The sequence below is a fragment of the Nelumbo lutea genome, chromosome 6 (genome assembly GCF_056320005.1).
Source record: "Nelumbo lutea isolate HS-2025 chromosome 6, American lotus-T2T, whole genome shotgun sequence".
Classification (NCBI taxonomy): Eukaryota; Viridiplantae; Streptophyta; class Magnoliopsida; order Proteales; family Nelumbonaceae; genus Nelumbo; species Nelumbo lutea.
Window position 1 is genome coordinate 12773287 of NC_142689.1, and position 19338 is coordinate 12792624.

Below are 19338 nucleotides of genomic sequence, written 5' to 3' on the forward strand. Positions count from 1 at the left end.
GCACTGTGTTTCAGAAAGGTTACCCTGGATCCAATATCATGAGGTCGGTGCTAGTGGGCATTTGTTTGCACTTAAAACTTAAAAGTGGTTTCTCCGATATAATCACAAGGACACTTGGATTAGGAAGAGCTCCCTGCTATATGGCCAATAGCCTGATATCAGCTAGAATTTACAGAACAGCCTATAGATTTTTCTTCTGAAACTGCTTCATTTATCACCAAGAGAAGGAAATAATGGAGTGAGCTTTGCATGCAGATTTGTTTTTGCTTAATTATGCATTCCAAATTCCTCAAGGGACAACCATACTAAGAGTTTATCCGCATTAGAAATCTAAAGCTATAATACTAGTGCACCTTTTGTTGTGCCCAAAACAAAGCTAATTGCAAGGAGAGAAATCACAGCAGAGGTGGTCTTCCCGGACCATGTACTAAGATTACCCTTAGATGGTTCTAGTATTTGTTAATACTAATTGTAAGGAGCTGCCATTAATGATCTGGAACATTTAAAAATATGTGGGGCATAACAGAAAATAAATAGTGGGTTTTATTTTCTAATTCCTCAAAATATGGAAAAATCAAGAAACACACCATAGCTAACTACCCTGTCCATAAATGAAATGAGCACAAAACAGGAACTGACGCTCACAAACTCTGAATTGTAATTCAAAACACTAAAAGATGACAAACGGTTCTAACTTTGTCCTCGCTAAGATGGATACCGGGATCTTGACAGAATTAAGGAGAAATTCTAAACTACATTTCAAGGACTAGTATCACAATACAGAAAATTCAATATTGCAAGCATTTTATGTTGGTATCCAACAGCAACCCGGCGGGAGCCTTAGGATCTTTGTCAAATCCATGAGAAGATGACTCAAACATGACAACACAAGTTATTTTCTTCATATAACTTACTTCGGCAGCCCAGTTTCAGGGTGGAGAAGAGCATGATTTTCATCAGCTAGCAACACTGGACCTCTCCCTGGTCTTGTGCAGATGAAATAACTAACATCACCTGCATATTTTTGGGAAGGAATATTGTCCTTGGTTTCTGGAGGTGGTGACAAAGCTTCAATATCTTTCCTCGTCTCAAGACCGGCATCTTTTAGTATTGATTTATCACCAAGTACGTAACTGGCGAGGAAATTTAATACACCAATCATCCTCAAGCAAGTAATATCGTAATGACCTATCTTCCACAAGATTTTTGACTTTATTAATAGTATATGTAAATGACATACCTAGTGAGTTCGGTAGCGGGAGGTGGGGGAAAGTAAAACAACAGCCGCTGAAGCAGAAGGGAAGCAACCTCTCTATTACGTGCAATTAGAACTGCATTGGGCCCCGCATCAAAGGTATAAGCCACCTGTCAAAGTGTCCCAAAAGTTAATCAACTTCAATTTGTTATTGCAAACAACCCCAAAAAAAGATCCACTTTGGATAGTTCTAAATACTTGAGGTTGCCAAGAAAGTGCAGATGTTGGTAGACCAAAGAGAAGTATGAAGATCACAGCTGAGAAAGTAGTAAGGCGTACAATTTCTTTGGAAAATTAAACTGGTAAGTTTTATCAGAAGCCTTGAATTTCTATATAAAATTAAGATAGGAATAATACAAATGGATAATCCATTTAAAGACAGATAATGGGAGCAACCCATGATCAAAGGACTACTGCTTGCTGATTATGTTTGTCCATGTGCTTTGATGAACATGGGTGACTCGTACTAGCTCTTCACACGATAAATTAATAGCACCCTACATGTCTGATTAAAATATTAAAATGACATGAGTGGACGATGATGATGATTTGACTCATTCATACAGTGTGGATGATCAAAAAGGGATGGAAGGATTTGGATCAAGAACAACAACAGGATGAAGTACAGAATATACCTGCACACCTTGCAGTGCAGACAATTAAACTATAAATTTCACCTACATCTCAGGTGGTCTACAGAAAATTGTTAAAAGCAACCACTAAGGGGGTGTTCAACAACATAGTTGATTTTGTTTTTGAAAACAAAAATAACTGCAGCCTCAGCAAAAAATATATATACATAATTCTGCTGATGTGGCAGTTATTTTTTATTTCAAAAACAAAACCAACCATGTTGTTGAACACCCCCTAAAGTTTCCTCGTTTAAAATCATAATGTCATAGCCCCTCAATGTTTTGTCTAATTTGTTGAGAGATGTATAATCACTCCCATAGAGCACCGGGAAAGACCATACCTGTGGTGTTCCTGCAGACCGATTCCATTTTTCCACATAGCTTATAATCCTGAAATATAGTAATTTCTCCAATATTAGGCCTTAAATATTACGGGAATCTAAATGAATCCAAAGAGTAGCAAATACTGATAAAAAATGGAAAGAGTTGGTGATCATTTTGATATGGAATTAGGAATAACAGAAAAGTTTACATGCCTGTGGGATGTATCATTCATGTAGAATATGGGAGGGCAAGTATCCAAGCAAACAGCATGAAACTGATTGCTGTCAGCACAAGTTAATCTTGCAAAGGATGGAAAATCACGTGTTCTAATGGCTTCTTCCATTTGCAATATTCGCTTTGGGACTACTTCCTATCACAATCAAAGAAAGAATGGATTCTCACAACTCAGAATTACCTTCAGGCTTCAACCACAAAGAATGAAGACTGCATAATAAAGAAATCCCCTCAAAAATAAGAGGGCATGGATGATGGATGCTGTAAAATCTTATAGTATGATAATGACTCTCAAATGATTATATAGACAGCTTTCTTATGCTAAAGATATATTTTTTTGTCAAAGAAGCAATTGAAATACTTAACATACAATTGATGAAATAAATATCTTTACCCTATGATGTAAAAGAGCACTAGTTTCAAAACTCTCACGCATAGCTTTCTAATGCTAAAGATAATTTTATAGCATCATCAAAGAAGCAATTGATTAGCATACAACTGATGAAATAAATACCTTTGCCCTATGATGTAAAAGAGCACTAGTTTCAACACTCTCACGCATTCCTGTAGTGCTACTTGTTTCCTTTTGCTGTGAACTTACCTGGAATGACAAAAAGAAAAAGTGTTACAGATCCAATGAACTTGCAAAATGAACAAGAGATCTATTAAAGATGCAATACAGTGAACGAAATAGAGAAGACAATTCCTATAGAATGATAATGTTGTTCTATCATGATTGCCAGATTCATGGAACCCATTAGATCTGGTCTAGATGAATAACAAAGTACCATGTCAGAAACATAATGCTAGGGAGGACGGACAAAATTCCCAACCTCCCAATACAAATAGAAGTTCATAAAAGTAAAATGTAAGAATTTTCATAAAACAAAAAAAAAAAAAAAAAAAAAAAAAAACTGATACCAATATGGCACCCCATAAATTAAACAAGTTAATAACCCATTAGGTGAGTCACATTCACAAGAACCATGACTTATCTTTCAGGATTCTCAAAGTTAATACCACAAAATGCAAAATGAAGAAACAACTAGTATGCCAACATGAATTCATAAATAGAAACATTATTACATCAAAAACTACGACGCTGAAAGACATAAAATGTGCTTCTATGGCAGACAAGGAATTGGGAGATAGTAGCCATGTCATCTTTATTGAGCCAACACAAAGCAATGATTTGGACAAAACAACACCATCCTACCCCTCAAATAAAAAAAAAAAATGTGAATGCCTTAATACTGAACTTGGATGAACATGATATCATGTACAAAGCCTGTTAATCAAGACATGAAACTAATGCATGTCACACCATCTTGGATAAAACAGCACCCCTATGATTGCTAGAAATAGTAAAGGGCATTGAGAGGACGATCTTATCAATCTTGATTGGCATATGTAGGGCTGCAATTTGGGCAAGCTCAAGATGAGCATTTGCTAAAATTTGAATAGGCCCAAACGTGATGCTGTGTAAATTATTGAAGTTGGATAACCAACTTGAACCCCTAACCATATATGGAAATTATATTCAAATGAAAGGCAAAGGTTTGCAGGCTACAATATCTACCTAACTTTACAAACTTAAACCTTCATTATTTTTCTGGAAATACCTGTCAAAATAAAGAAAACAAAGACTTAAAAAAGATGAAAAATATAAAAAGAATGTCAATGCTAACTTAAACAGTGAATGCACTTTATGTAAAAACAAGGTGAACACGTATATACAAGAAGATGAAAAATCTTTAAAGCTCATCTATAAATGTTAGGTATTCATTTTGTTGCTTGTTCCTTGTTCCTCCCTTGAGCATTCACACCCTGAAGCTGTTGCACATTAATGGACTCAATAATTTTGAGGAAATAAGCATTTACAATCTAACAGCAAGAAAATAAATGTGTTATCATGCAACAGTTTAAGCTCAATTGCCTAATCCGTTGCTTGATATATCCAGTGAAGAAAATGCAAAGCTACACTAGTAATTCTTCACCTTTAACCTCCATTTGCTGGATCCAAAGAGTAGAAAGCTAGTTCCCATGTTTATTTCTAATGATGCACTAGCAACAAGCAAGGGTTTGAATGCTTAAATGCTTATGCAAGACCAGCCCAGAATTCCAAGCCCAGTTCAACTGGCCCTACCATCTCTGTTGGGGTCAGTAACATAACTTAAGGGCAATGAACTTTTTTCTATGAAACAATTGAGTCCAAGTGCTTCAAGCCCAACCTAGAAGATGCCAACAAGAAAATATTCAAGAAAATTTGTTGATAGTTGAAAATATTCAAGAAAATACTTTGGAAACATTCTGTGATTTTGTATCTTTTTTCTTTCTTGTTTGTTTCAGTGATGCATAGAACAGACATGGATCCAGCTGGCATCTCAGAGTCTGACTTGGGAAACAAATGGAGCCTAAAAACCAAATAACTTTTATATCCTGCTTCCTTTCCCTGAAGGTTCTTCAAGATCATCTCTATCTTGAATAGTTTGGCCATATAATCATATAGAAATGTTAGTTAGTATATACCTCATTGTTGTTTCCAATTGATTATGGCAAAACTGATAAAACTTTCCCTTTTTTGAAACTTGGAATATTTTCACATAACTTGAAAATTTCACTAATATATTGAAACTTTTTTAGATATATAGTAAATCTCGAGACGTATTTGGAATTTTTTTATTCCATCCTGGGATTTGGGAAATGGGGAAATTTCCACTTTGTCTCAAGGAAATTGCAAAACATGGATGAGGCAATTGACAATGGCAGGATAGATTTGATATACTCTATTTTCAGGATACCAAAATCCAACAATTATTCATGAATTTCAAGTGGTGGTTGATGTTACACTGGAGAGCCTTTTTGTGCAAATATCATGTTTATTTGTTTATGAACTTTACTCTTTGATGTTTAAGACAAAGGATATTCATTAATAGAGGAAGGTGAAGAACTAGAATCAGTAGAGAGAGGGAGACCAAGTCAGGTTGTGTAGGATAAGGACAGTTGCTGCTAAAGGTTGTGCCAGTAAGGGCAGGTAGTTTGGAGTTTAAAGAACATGGTTCTCTGGTGTGGTTCAGTTCCCCCCTCCCCTTCTGAATTTGTTTGATATTAGTGCACTCATAATTCTAGAAAAGCTGGCTTACTTCAAGTTTATAATCAATAAGAACTCAAGTAAATCATAATGTCTAAAACACAATTTAATAGGATGTGTAGATCATATGCAAACAAAATAATGATATCATTTAACTTTGATATAAAATGGAATAGAAAAATAGTTGAAAATTGTAAAAAATTCCCAATATATCTGGGGAAGAAATTACTGTGTACCAAGTAACAACTAACAACTAGTAAACTATTTAATTGGCAGAAGAAATTGTAAGATAGATGCATACCACTGCAATAATAATAACAAGATCATTCCAATGTGCCTCATTTGCAAGTTGAACAGCAATGCTGTCACTTCCATTATCATCCTTGACAGTTGACAGATAAAAGAAAAAGAATGAGAATATTGAGTGAACATATCATGCACATATTCTTAACAGAAAGCACAAAAAATAAAATAAAAAGAAATAACTCATAAAAAATCAAACTTACATTTCCCATCACCCACTTGACAAATCCCCCATACAGACTACGACAAGCACTGCCTGATCCTTGCCTGTATATGTACGAACAAGTTGTTTTTATATATAGGTATTACAAACAAACAATATGCAATAGCATCCATCCATAAATATAAATACGTAGGAACAAGGAAACACGAAGGCAATCGAATCAGTATCATGCAGATAGATTGACAAGCATCTCAAAGATATTCTTTGTTCAATTGATTTGTATAAAAATGTATTTCAAGATACAAAAACAAACCTTGCAATAGCAGAAAGTGCCCCTTGATCTTCTTTTAGGTTCATTAGTTTTGCAAGGGAAAAGACTGCAGAGGGGAACAAAATAGCATATTATAACCATGTAAAATGGTTTCAATAAATAGACCAAACATTACCATTTAGTTCAAGCTGCACAGTACAACAAAAGGTAACTGATATAAAGGAGGCCCTAGGCAGGACATTAGTAAGACATCATGACAAGGATGCAAAAAAAAAAAAAAAGTAACAGAATTATATGTTTAGTGAACAAACATTCTGAAATCATTGAGACATTGGTATTAGGTAAATTTTTGGCATAGCACAAGCAAATGGATGTCATAGACCAAAGATCATAAACATGAATGGTAAATCCAAATGGCAACTATAGTCAGCATGCTAAGTCATCCTTGGCAACACATGGTTGCTTATATCTTCTCTTATCTTCTTTATAAAGGTAGAAACTTTCTTGTCCACTGAATACGAGAAATTGAAAGGATTTAGATTTTGAGAATAATAATGGCAATTCTACTATTGATAAAAAATGGCAATTCTACTGCATTATCTTAATTTGAACAATTTCAGGGTTGTTCACCAATAAGTTTGATATTGTTTCTTTAAAAGAAAAACAATTATTCTTTTGGTTTAAAGACAATGTCATACATATTGTCAAACACCCTGTTAGAGGTTAGAAATCCTCATCATTTGGTGTAAGCACTTTCCCATATGTGTAACAATTATGCCAGCCTATATCTTTAGTGAAGGTATCAATCGAATCACTTCAAACCCCAAATCCAGTTGTTCCATGGAAATCCTTGTCATTTGGTGTAAGCTCTTTCCCATATGTGTAACAATTCTGCCAGCCTACATATTTAGTGAAGATATCAATCGAATCACTCCAAACCCCGAATCCAGTTCTTTTATCTAACTATTTCCTCAACAAACCTACATTTTCCTATCTAAAAGAATAACAAGATCAGACACCAATGCTAGTCAGAATTCGTCTAGCCCCCATTCCTGAAATACATATAAACTAATTTTTTCTTTGGCTGCAATAAATATAAACTACTTTTAACTACAGTTATTACTCCTGTAAACTTTTTCCCAGTCACCAGACAAGATGTACAACTTTTAATTTAAAACACCACAGAGCAAAGGCTGCATGCAATTTTACCAAGACAAGCAAAACCAGCAGCAGAAGAAGCCAATCCAGCGGCAGTTGGAAAGTTGTTATAGGAAGCAATATGTACGTACAATCTGTCCCAATCTTCTTTCTTAATGTGGATCCCCTTGTCCCCATCATCAACGCTGTTTGCACGGCATCGGATTTCCCTCAGACAGTTTTGAAATCTACCACCAGAGAGGGAAATCTCCTACACTAACCAGCAAAAGTTAAAATTTCCTGGAGTGAGCAAATACTAAAAAGCATAAAAGATCAAACCTCAACCAGACAAACAAATGAGATATCCATGAAATACACCTTCCCGTTGAGCCACATCCTGTCATTCTCGAAACTGGGACTAACAGCAACAGTAGTCGTCGTGCAGAGATGCTCTGGATCAAGCGTTACACTGATGCTGTCGTTTACAGGAAGAATTAGGGTTTCGTCCCTCTTCCCCCAGTACTTGATGACCGCGATATTTGTTGGAGTCTGAGCAGTCACCATTAGTACCCAGTTCTGCAATCCATTCGCCATTTGGACCACAACGAAATCTGAAAAAAGAGATATTTATTGATTCTTTCCTTTCAAGACAAAATCTGAAGAAGTCTCTTCAACTACGAAAAAACGCCTACTTAAGCTGAGAAATGTAGTTTTATAATGATCAAATGAAACCAGAAAGCTGGACAAATTTGTTTCCCAGTGTTTGATTGCTGAGATAATTTTACATGATTGTTGGATCCATCCCAGTTTGAACATAGTTTCCTTGTCCAAGACCATTCTCATGGTTCCCTATATTTTTGTTATTTCAGATATGAGGTTGATTTCCCTATATATAACCATGAAATTGATGTTATCTTCTAACAACTGCACGTTTTAGGAAGATCCTGATAGAAATTGCACTTCAAAAGAAGAACCCAGTTGCTACAAGGAGGAATAGACTGATAATGCCACACTAGTAAGGTTCATGTTAATTTCTCCCTCCTCCCAGTCCCTGCCCCAGCCCCTCTTTGGCGTGCTCTCTGTTACAGATATAGATAACATTATTGACAAATGTAGACTTTTTTATCAAAGAAAAATAAGATGATGTTATCCTTGGTGAAATATAACGCTGTCATGATTGTTTTCTCTCTGTTTTCTTGCTGTATAATCAAGTTCTTGGTTTTGTCTACAAGGTTCAGAGATGTGACGAAGAAGTACATTTCTATGATTTTCACATAGTGTATAGTGGTTCCTATAGAGTCCCAAAATGGAGCTCAAGCTGAAAAGTTTGAAATCTTTGAAGATTTAGTATGGTTTATCAGAAAATTACTGAGAAAATGAAAATTGTGGAGAAATAGAGCATCTTAAACATCCTGATCAACATTTAGTAGAAGTCTTCAAGTTACAGAGAGAGCTAGAAGAGTTGTTAAAAAGAACATCTTGATCAACATCTGCAAAGGGAGCAACATTGGGTGGGTTTGGCAGCCAACCTTGTAACTGATTGAACGAAACATTTAACAAAGATAACATAGATGATCCCAGAACCAGTTGGGAATAGGACCTGAATACACGCATTTGATATATCCAATTCCAAATACATGACTCTACTTTGGGTTTCAAGCCAAGCTGGAAAAAGGGGGCCCAACTGGCAAGATCCCACATCAAGGTTCTGAACCTGAAATGAAAAGAAGCCTATGTGGACGAGACAAACGTCGGAAGCCGGACGACACAAACCCCGGAAGCCATCCAACGTTCAAATGAACACCTTGAACGGCAGTTCAGGTGTTTTCTGGCAATGGAGTTTGGTTTGGATGAACAGGAAAGAGGTAGAGGACAGTGAGAGGATTGTAAATCTGAACTTACCGGCGAAAGAAGTCACCGGTGATGGCACCGACGAGAAGACTGTTAAACGGCGTGTGGAAGGAAGACGACGCTCGGAATGGTGCTCTCAACAAAATTTTCTCACTTGCTCCCTTTATCGGTGGCGTCGCACCATTTTGGTGTGACCTCGCATATAAAGGCTTTTGTAACTCGCGTCTCAAAATTTTCTCTTCTCATCAAAACAAGCACACGACAAAGAGAATATTCCTTAAAAGATAATTTCTATTTCATCTGTTTTTCGACAACCAAACGGACCCGTAAAAAGATGATAATTTACTGATTTGAAGATTAAAAATTAAAAATATGAGAAAAAACGGATTCCAATCGGTTTTAGAGATGAGAAAATAATAAGAATAAAGAAACAAAAACCCAATTGTTCAAGGTTCCAAATCTCTTAACTAATTGAAATTAATGGTGAGAGAGCAATTGCAGAAGAATGATGAGTTGAGGTCTGCGTCTCTAACCAACTAAGGATTGAAAGAAGGAAACAGCAAGTCTCAACTCAGACTCCACAATCCTGAGAGCCAGACAAATACAGCGGAAGACTCGGGTTCGTGTGGGGTTCATTTATATAGCAAAATTACCGAAATACAACCAATTTGTAGTTTCAATTGGACCTTGATTTGACAAAGAAAATAGAGCCCATTTTCCGTTGCCATTGATGCCCATCAAATCCTTTTGTGGTGAAGCCCAATAAAATAACACAATTTGTCAACCCAAAAGTAACTTCCTGAGTTAACACTGTTGGGCTCATGAACTACATCCTGTCATTTCTTTTTAGAAGAGCTTGAGCATAGATCCTGTCATTTCTTTTGTACAAAGAAAAAGAAAACTAGTTATTTAGACTATTTTAGAGATGAGAGATTTTTCACTGATGGGCTTAGGAACTACTACATGTGGGCCTCATCAAGTGTTTCTTCTGAAAGAAATGGGCCATCTTCATAGGCCCAATTGATGTTGCTCCAGCCGAATGGGCTCCATTGGTTGGACCTTGGACGTCCTTGTACTCCAAAAAGGATTCCATGTTTGAACGAGCAACTCCTGTCGTCATTTCAGCAAATCGATAGGGATGTTTTCGTAATTTAGCACCCAAATTTCCCTTTAGTCTATTTTTCTTGTTGTCTTCGCACAAAAAACCTGCCCAACCCAACCCTATAGACCAAATTCAATAATGGAAACCCAAGTATCCAACAGCTCGTGCCCATCCGTCATTGGCTCTAGAACCAGAAGCAACCCGCAATATTCACCAGCTTTTTTTTCCCATGTAAGCGCTACTTCCCATCCGTCGGTTTTGTAAATGCACAACCATCACCACGGTCCATAGAAATGGGTAGCGTTGTGAAACACGTTAACATAGCTCCAAAACCAGAAACAACCCGCAATATTCACCAGCTTTTTTTCCATGTAAGCGCTACTATCCATCCGTCGGTTTTGGGTAGGTCATATCTAAAACCAATGGACTTAAATGTACGACCATCACCATGGTCCATAGAAGCGGGTAGCGTTGTCAAACACATTAGCATATCTCATACCACCAAGAGTGAGAACATGTGCTGTGTCTATTTGGAATGTGAAGTTGGGAATCATGTGAACTCAAACAAAGTCGTAGTCATAGTTGTGGTTGGTGAGGAGGGGCCATTTGATGGAAAATTCAATAAAATAATAATAAACAAGATTAGATCAAGTGATGCACATTGTAGTTTGATGATACATCTTGACCATTAATTAGCAAATTGCATATTATAACAATAGGATCTGACTTGACAAAGGCTTTTTTCTATGCTGAATTGGTTTGTGAACTGGAAGGGAGGTTAGGAGCCGCCGGACGGCTGGAACACTTTGCACATTTTCTCTGCTTATGTTAGACTCAGAAATTAGAATCTTGTGTGAACGTCAACATCCCGTTGGAATTATTTAATTCTAATGGGGACTGAACAGTAAAAACTCTAGATTTTATTCATTTAAAAAAGAAATAGAATAAAATATATTTAGAAATTTATATCTTTTATTTTGATAACTAAAAATTCGTCTTTTCAAAGAAAGAAAAAAGTTGTTCTTTTCCCTATTTTAAGTCATGCATTCATTGGATAGTGATTGATTGAGATTTGTAATTTCATTTTTTAAAGATGAAAATAAATTTTAATGTGATTGATTGGTTGAAATTTGGAATTCACGTAAGATCCAGTTTTAGTGAACGCATGGTAGTTGAACTATTAAATTAATTTGAATTTTACCCAAATGTCCACAGAGCTCATTCTCTCTTCTAAAGCAAACTCTTCGCTAAGAGCTGGTGATTAGTTAATAGTTGTATTTGAATTGGGATATGCTCATACTGGGCGCCTCACAACGATTTTACAGTAAATCCCACTAAGCAGTGGGAACATTTCTCGTAAATAATATGGTTAACTACTTTGTAACTCAATGCAGAATTCTAAATGACAATTGTTGGTAAATTTGATATCAATTCATGGTCAGGATTCATGCCCCTGTACGTTGGGGCTATAAAATTCTAATTTAGACTAATCAGTCATTCTTCCTAAATAATAAAATATAAGTATAGGAGATGTTCCCAATGCATGGTGGAATGTGCCTATGAGGCCGGTATAAGGTGCCATGTGTGGGGAGCAGATCCGGTCTCATTGTATTTGGGTTTCATCTTATCAAAAAATGCTTATATAAAGGGAAGTAATGTTATAGCTAGCAAAATAAAACAAAACTTTTTATCAAATAGGTAATTTAAGCATAACATGGCAGTTACATGGTGTGTATCAAATTTAGACCCAAGTGTGCTGTTGTCAACCTGTCTAATTCATGAGTAACTAGATGAGTTGCAAACAAAATCATGGTTAGGCTACCTATCACGAGTAAACATATCAATATTCAGTATTCACTCATGATAGATAACCAAGCCCAATGTGCATGATTTTGTTTCCAACCAATCCGGCCCGAATTCATCAAAGGGTGTACCAATTTCAAATTGATTATTAATTAGCTCTACAAGATAATGTGGAAACTGGACCAGTTATTAATTGGGATAATTGGGCCTGACTCAATTAGACTTGATTGTACTTGGCATCTATAATTATAAGATTATAATAACTTGAAACTTCACTTTTGATTAAAACAACCTTAAAATGACATTAAATAGTAAATTGTTTATCTATGTTAATTTTTCTATGAAATTAACCTTTTAAACATAATTTATAACAAAAATTACAAAACCTGCAGGAGGCCTTTGTATATTATTTACTGTATAATTGGGTCATACTACAAGAAGAACAACCTCTTTTGTATTGCCTGGTAACTCTGGCTCAATATATATATATATATATATATTATCATTTTCAAAAAGAAAAAAAAAACTTTTTCCAGTACATTGAACCAAGCAATCATCTATTTTCTTTAATTTTCATCTTTTTCTTTGTGGGAATTTGTCCCTAAAAGGTAGAAGGAACGTGTTTGAAACCTCCTCTTAATTCTAGCTTAATCGATCACTTGCATGTTAGTCAAGTGAAACCAATTTATTCCAGTCAAATTTTGTATATGTATCTGACTTCTAGGCTTTATTTTGTTGACTTTTAGTTTGGTTCACGACTGAGGAATCATTCAACATTGCAGCTGAGGGCGGTTGCTTGCTTCTTGTCCTGTACTTTGTTGACCTTTAATTGCAGTCATTCCATTCTACGTTTTCAACGCTTTTCAGCGTTTTTAGCAGATAGAAATGACAAAAGAAAACTGTTGTTTATTAAACTTTCAAAGGATGAAAATACAATCGGGAGGGTTATTAACAATTCCAATACAAGTTTCTCAGGCACACGCCCACAAGGGAAGTGAGTTAACAAATTGGATTTTACCTACGAATGCAACAAATGGTTAACAGTGCCAAGAAGAAGCTATATACTGCCTTGGCCACCCACTCCTCTTGGTGTCAATTCCTTTCTTTTGGTAGTGGACTATACAAAACATAACTAGCCAGCTTCCCCAAAACCCCCTAGTTGCCCTCTCAAGCCATTAGGTGAGGTTCCTGAATAGATTTTTATTCTCTAATACACTCTCTTATACGAAATGTTCATCAGATTTGAAGTATCAAACACTTAACCAATTGATCAAATAGGCTCTAATACCATGTTAAGGAATTGTTCAACTTAAAATTTTAAATTGTTAAGTGAGGTCTCTTAGTAAGTTTTCATTCATTAATAACCAACAGTATAGCTAGCACCTTTATGCCAATTTAAGGCCTAGTTTAATAATATTTATATTTCAAAGGATTCAGCTCAATGCAAATGCTTCCACTATGATACTAAATATAAGGGAATGGAAAAACAGGGTTCATGTAGCCAACCTCATATTATTGTGATAAGGCTTAGACAAGGGGTGGTGAATGGAGATTGATAACAGCTTCAATAATTGACCAATCTTGTTTATAGGATTCATTGCAGAACCAAAGAGCCAATTTTATATATATATATATATATATATAGATATATATATATTAATCACTGCCTAACACCCCTTTACTCTTTTAAGTGAACAGTATAGCATCGAATCAACAGCTCAAAGAAGAAAATAGCAGGATTCGAAACCACACCACTGCTGAGACAATCCATCTATCGCACCAACTGTGCTACCCCTCCCACTTGGCCTAAGAGCCAAGTTAGGTGTCTGAACATTTTGTCTAGGGACCAGGAAGCTTTAGGGGCACAAGTCAGGCCAGGTTAGGTAGGATTGAGGTCAACCCGAACCCAACCCAAGCTGTGAGACCCCCCCCCCCAACCCTAATCCTAACTCAATCTAAAAACTTCAGTTTGGATTGAGTTCAGCCTAGCAAAGTGTTCCAATGTATGTGGTAGTTAAGAAACAGAAATAAAAGATGTCACAAATAGTTTATAAAACTACAACAGGGTAAGCAGGTTCTAAATATATATGACCATCAAATATAAATAGTTTGGTACGATCATGTGAATTTGTAATTAATTACAAAAACAATGTCAATACTACATCAAATAATCTTGATAGTTGATGCACAATTTATTTCTAATTAACTTACACAAAAGCAAAATCAACAAATTATGCTTTTAATGATTTTTTAGGACAATTTTTTCCCATCCAATTTAATTTCATTATCATGAAATTCTCCTCATAAATTTCCTTAACAAATTTATTCTCAAAATAAATAGCATATTAAATGCCAGTACTTATAACATTCTTTGTCCATTTCTCCTTTTTTAAGATTTTAAAACTTCACTTTTTTCATTCACCTTTCCACATGCAAGCTTAATTAATTTGTATTAAAAAAAATGGTTGACATTTTCTATGAAAAGAGTATGGGCACAGTAACTCTACACACTTTATTAAAGTGCAATTCTATAAGATTGTTTAGTTCACAAACAATAAACCAAGCACACAAGGAAGTCCCACAACCATCTCTCAGGATCTGCTGTTGGATGGATGGCAGATTTTGATAATTCTCACTAGAGAGCAATAGGTTTGCATTATCTCTTGCTAATTTACCTTTCTTTTTCTTTTGCTTAAAACTTGTCCACGATAGATGAATAAAGGGTCTTATTGGAATCCAATATCCAAAATTGAATCAAGGGGATACCTACCTAGTGACAAGTGATGCAACTTGGGTTAGATCAACCTGAGCCCTACCCAACCCGGAAAAGAAAAATCCAATCCACCATTAGTCAATGTTTGTTTCCTTTTATTCTGTAGTGGAGGAAATTTCTGTGTTCATTCAACCTAGTGCAAAGGGAACTTACTGAAAGAAGACTCTCCAAAACCACTGGGTCACCCGACTGATTGGTTTATACAAGGAAATTCTCATTTGCATGGATGAGCAAAAGCCAATTCCACATTTCTACGCTTTTGTTACTTGTACTCTTTCCCTTCTTCATCTTTTCTTTCAAATCAAATACAGCCTTAAATTTTGAGAAATAAAATCAAAATTCTACTCCAAATAATTATTATTCAAAGAATGATTTTATAAAAAGCCATTACCCACAATAATATAGTCGTACATTGGGAACATCTCCCTACTTGCATGTTGTCATTCATTGAGAGATGTTCTCAATTTGCGGCTCCAATGACTTGGGGATAACAGATCCATAACTGCATAATTTCAAACATGTTTGTAATACAATTTCTTTTTTTTCACTTAATATTGAATAGGTTCAAGGTTCAAAATATTGATACACCCGATACGATGCAATGGATGTACAGGTATCTTATGCCTATTTTTTTTAATTTTTTTTCAAAAATAAATCAAGGGTAGGCTTTAGGCCCCTCTACCCAAAACCCCTTATAATACGTATTGAAAGATACAGACCAATACATGATAATTTTGAACTTTGATTGGGTTTCTAGATCATGTTGGAAGCTGTGTGGATAGGTCTTATGGGTAATATATTCTTGATTTCTTTTCTTTACCATCTTTTTCTTAGAGCTTAACCAACCAAAACCCAACAGTACAACGGAATGGCATGAATAAGTATCATCTGAGCAATCAATTTTAGGGATCAGCTGCATGAGCTAACATGTGTAAAATCCCAAAATCGTATTAACCAAACCCGTTATGGGCCCAATAAACAAAAGGGATTTTAATGTTCAGTCCACCTCCGAATTGAGAAATTATTTTTCCAAATGTATTTATTCCCAACTCCTCCTATAAACACCATCTCCCCGTGAATTTGGCATCTTTCCCCTTTGACACTGACCCAAACTGTATGATCAATTATGAATTCTGAGATAAAAACCCCTAAACAAAATGCATTGGGCCCAACCACCTCAATGCTTCTTTAACCTTGCGACTGTCAGTGGACCGGATATTGGGCCAACCCAATCTGGTCCAACATGAGTTTATTATGTGTTATTGTACCATCCAATCTATTCAAATTGGTCCGAATTCAGATTGTGTCCCACCCAAACATGGTGACATTCCTATTCTTTATCTTTTGTTAATGGACTGGATATTGGTTCAACCCAACTCAGTCCAATACAAATCCATTACAAATGGACCAGGTCTAATCTAATCCAATAAATATTTTAGACCATTAAGTCTAGATTGATCCAATTCAATGTTTTATTGGACCATCCAACCTGTTCATATTGGTTTTGATTTGGACTGGTCCAACCCAAACCCAGTCCACTAACACTACTGAAGGTGTCTTTGTGCATGCGAGTGTCCAAGAAGTTGGCCTTAGGGGTGAAAGTTAGATTACCCAAACCAAAGAACTTCAATTACATCGGTTCCTGATTATTGTTTAGGCCCATTAAGAGTTCAAAAAAAAAAGCTCAACACAACCCAACTTGGTTCCGTAGTTGATAGAACCAAACTTCAAATCCTTACATCTCAGATCTGCTGCATCCACTGACAGCAGTTCCTTGGGCTCAGTTTAGGAAGAGTACAAATATAAATATGTTAAGTGCAAAACCCTCTTCCCAAACTCATCCTTGCGAATTAAGGTCTCATTCGCTTTTTGGTAAGCTATTTACCTGGATAAATACAATTACTTGGATAAGTTTTTGCTAAAAAATATTTACCCGGGTAAATGCATTTACCTATGCTCTTTTATTTTCCAGGTAAAAAATGCAATGACCATTTTACCCACCTAGGGGATGGGTAATTTTTCCCTAGGTGGAAAAGTTGTTTACCCACCTAGGGAATGGGTATCACTTATCCAGGTAAGTGATACCCAATAAAATAAAATTTCCCTATTCTCCACATAAATCTGAAAAAAGAACATGGGGTTCTTGGTCAATGGGAACCAAAATCCCATTGACCAACTTACCCCCCCTCTTAAAATCTCAAAAAATAACGCCCCCTAAGAGTAAACACAAATTAATGAGAGAATGATCTAAGTCAGGCCAAGATACCAACACTATTGCCTAATCCAACTCATCTAAAAATATTGAGCTCAGATCTCCTACCCACAAACTCTTCTCACACTCCTACCCAGAGGATACTACAGTCACACATTGGGAATATCTCCAATGTTATTAATATCAGATTGGTCCATTGGGTTTGAATTGGGATATTTTTCAAAAAATCATTCAACTTAAAAACTTAATCTATTAGGTGGGATCCATGAATATGCTTTTATTCTCTAACACACCCTCTGATATGAAAGCCAATAATGCTTAGAACGTGGATAAAGCGTAGAACTACCCATACCTTATACTGAAATTTAGTTAATTATAATGGGGTGGTGAGAATTAGACCATTTGATCAAACAGTCTCTGATCAAAGAATCGTTCGACTTAAAAGGTTAAATTGTTAGGAAGGGTTCTTGAATATGTTTTTATTCTTTAACGATCTGATTTAAAAAAAATATATTATCTAAAAGTCATGTTTCTAAAACAAATATTTGAACAGTGGTGATTGGTAAAATGCTCTATTTGAATTCCTTAAAAGCTCTGAAAGTGATGATGCATGAATCAAGTGATCTAATGACAATCTAATCCTATTGATTTGGGGTGTAAGCTATCTCTTAATTGGGACTCGTTCGATCTCGTTTTCTAAATGCTTGTCACTCAGTAAGTTTTTGTTTGTTTGTTTATGTTGGATCTATTTTTCATGTAATGAACTTGGATTTGGGTTGGATTTCCTTTTTAACTTACGACGCCTTTCTAATATTATACTTAACTTTTTAATTTAAGAGATTAAATCAGGTTTAATTTGTAATTAACAAAATGAATCTTGTCTTTGAATTAGAAAATTAAACTTGAATTCTTACATATAAACCTCTATAGAGCTGTGTGGCATTGGAATGAGGTGGATTTAGAGCCACAATTTCTACATCCAAAATTTCCTTCCTGATTCATCCGAGAGCTATTCGTGCATGGAGCAATATCCAACTTGAACAGACTCGTCTTCTCTCTGTAGTGAATTTGCTAGATTACAAATGTTTCCAGCAGATTTTTCAATAATGTGATATGTTCCCAATCCACGGATGCTGTGTTATCACGCTTTTTGCTGGTAACAAACTTGGACAATCGAACTATTCTTTCAATAAATTTACCCTTTTATGCCTTAATATCTCCCACCCACATGACACTACAGCTGCAAACTGAGAAACTGAAAAACCAAACCGAAAAGATTAGTAATCTGAATCTAAAATCCGTTTAATTAAGGTAATGTTTGGCACCGTTTATGATGATTTTTCTTTGCCGATTATTCAAAAACTATAAATTGGTGATTTTTGGAATCAGTGATTTTTGAAAAATTATCAAAAATTGTTGTTTGGTATCAGTTTTGAGTCTGTTTGATACTGATTTTCAAAGGCTGGTTATTTTTGTATTAGAGTTATTAGTCAATGTTATGCTGGATGCCATATCATCCTCAAAAAATCGAAATCAGATAAAAATCAGGAAATCACCAGAAAAGGTGATCTCTGAAATCATCATCCAAATTAACTGATATATAAAACAAACAAATCGAACCAATCGATTAATTAACTAGCTGGTTTGGTTTGATTTCAATTCAATTTTAAATAGGTAAAAGACTTAAACCTCCCCTAGTCCCCTCTTTTTTCAAATTAAACTAAATCATCCCCTGTGTCTAAGACTACATTTGGAAACAATGCAAATATGTAGAGTGTAAAACGGTTCATATAAATTGCAAAGTTTGTGTTAGTTTTGCATTGACAAATTTACCTTCTTACCAAACAGACTTTTAGCTGTAATGGATGCAAATACGAATTCCAATAAAGCATATATATATTTTTTATCAAAAGCCCACTTGAATGCAAATTTACTTCTTGTTTATTGATGCACTTTTAATCTTATTATCAATGTAAATATGCATTGATCTGTCATTTGTCAATGCAAAAATGTAATGTTGCCAAACACAGTAAAAAGTGAACCAGAGTACAAATTTACCCTGAATCAGGATTTACACTTTGCATCGTTCCTAAATGTGGCATAAGGAACCATCAAAATTTATCTTCTCTAAATTGTACCTAAAATGAGATAAAAAATATTGATAGCTTCTCAATATATATATATATT

The 19338-nt window shown here is 35.4% G+C and overlaps 1 protein-coding gene across 2 annotated transcripts; it reads right to left on the reverse strand.

Moving 5' to 3' along the window:
• Positions 1-635: 635 nt before the first annotated feature.
• Positions 636-9888, reverse strand: LOC148847401 (diphosphomevalonate decarboxylase 2-like). 2 transcript variants are annotated; one of them, XM_088952115.1, is made up of 11 exons: positions 9730-9888; positions 7789-8021; positions 7483-7681; positions 6316-6379; positions 6043-6106; positions 5838-5918; positions 2960-3046; positions 2424-2581; positions 2229-2277; positions 1241-1365; positions 636-1133 (listed from the first exon to the last, which is right to left on the reverse strand). In XM_088952115.1, exons 2-11 carry the CDS (start codon positions 8002-8004, stop codon positions 911-913), a joined length of 1266 nt encoding a protein of 421 aa, XP_088808241.1. In that variant the 5' UTR covers positions 8005-8021; positions 9730-9888; the 3' UTR covers positions 636-910. The 2 variants fall into 2 exon arrangements, with proteins under 2 accessions (XP_088808241.1, XP_088808240.1); XM_088952114.1 differs by having other exon boundaries at positions 9313-9871.
• Positions 9889-19338: the final 9450 nt, after the last annotated feature.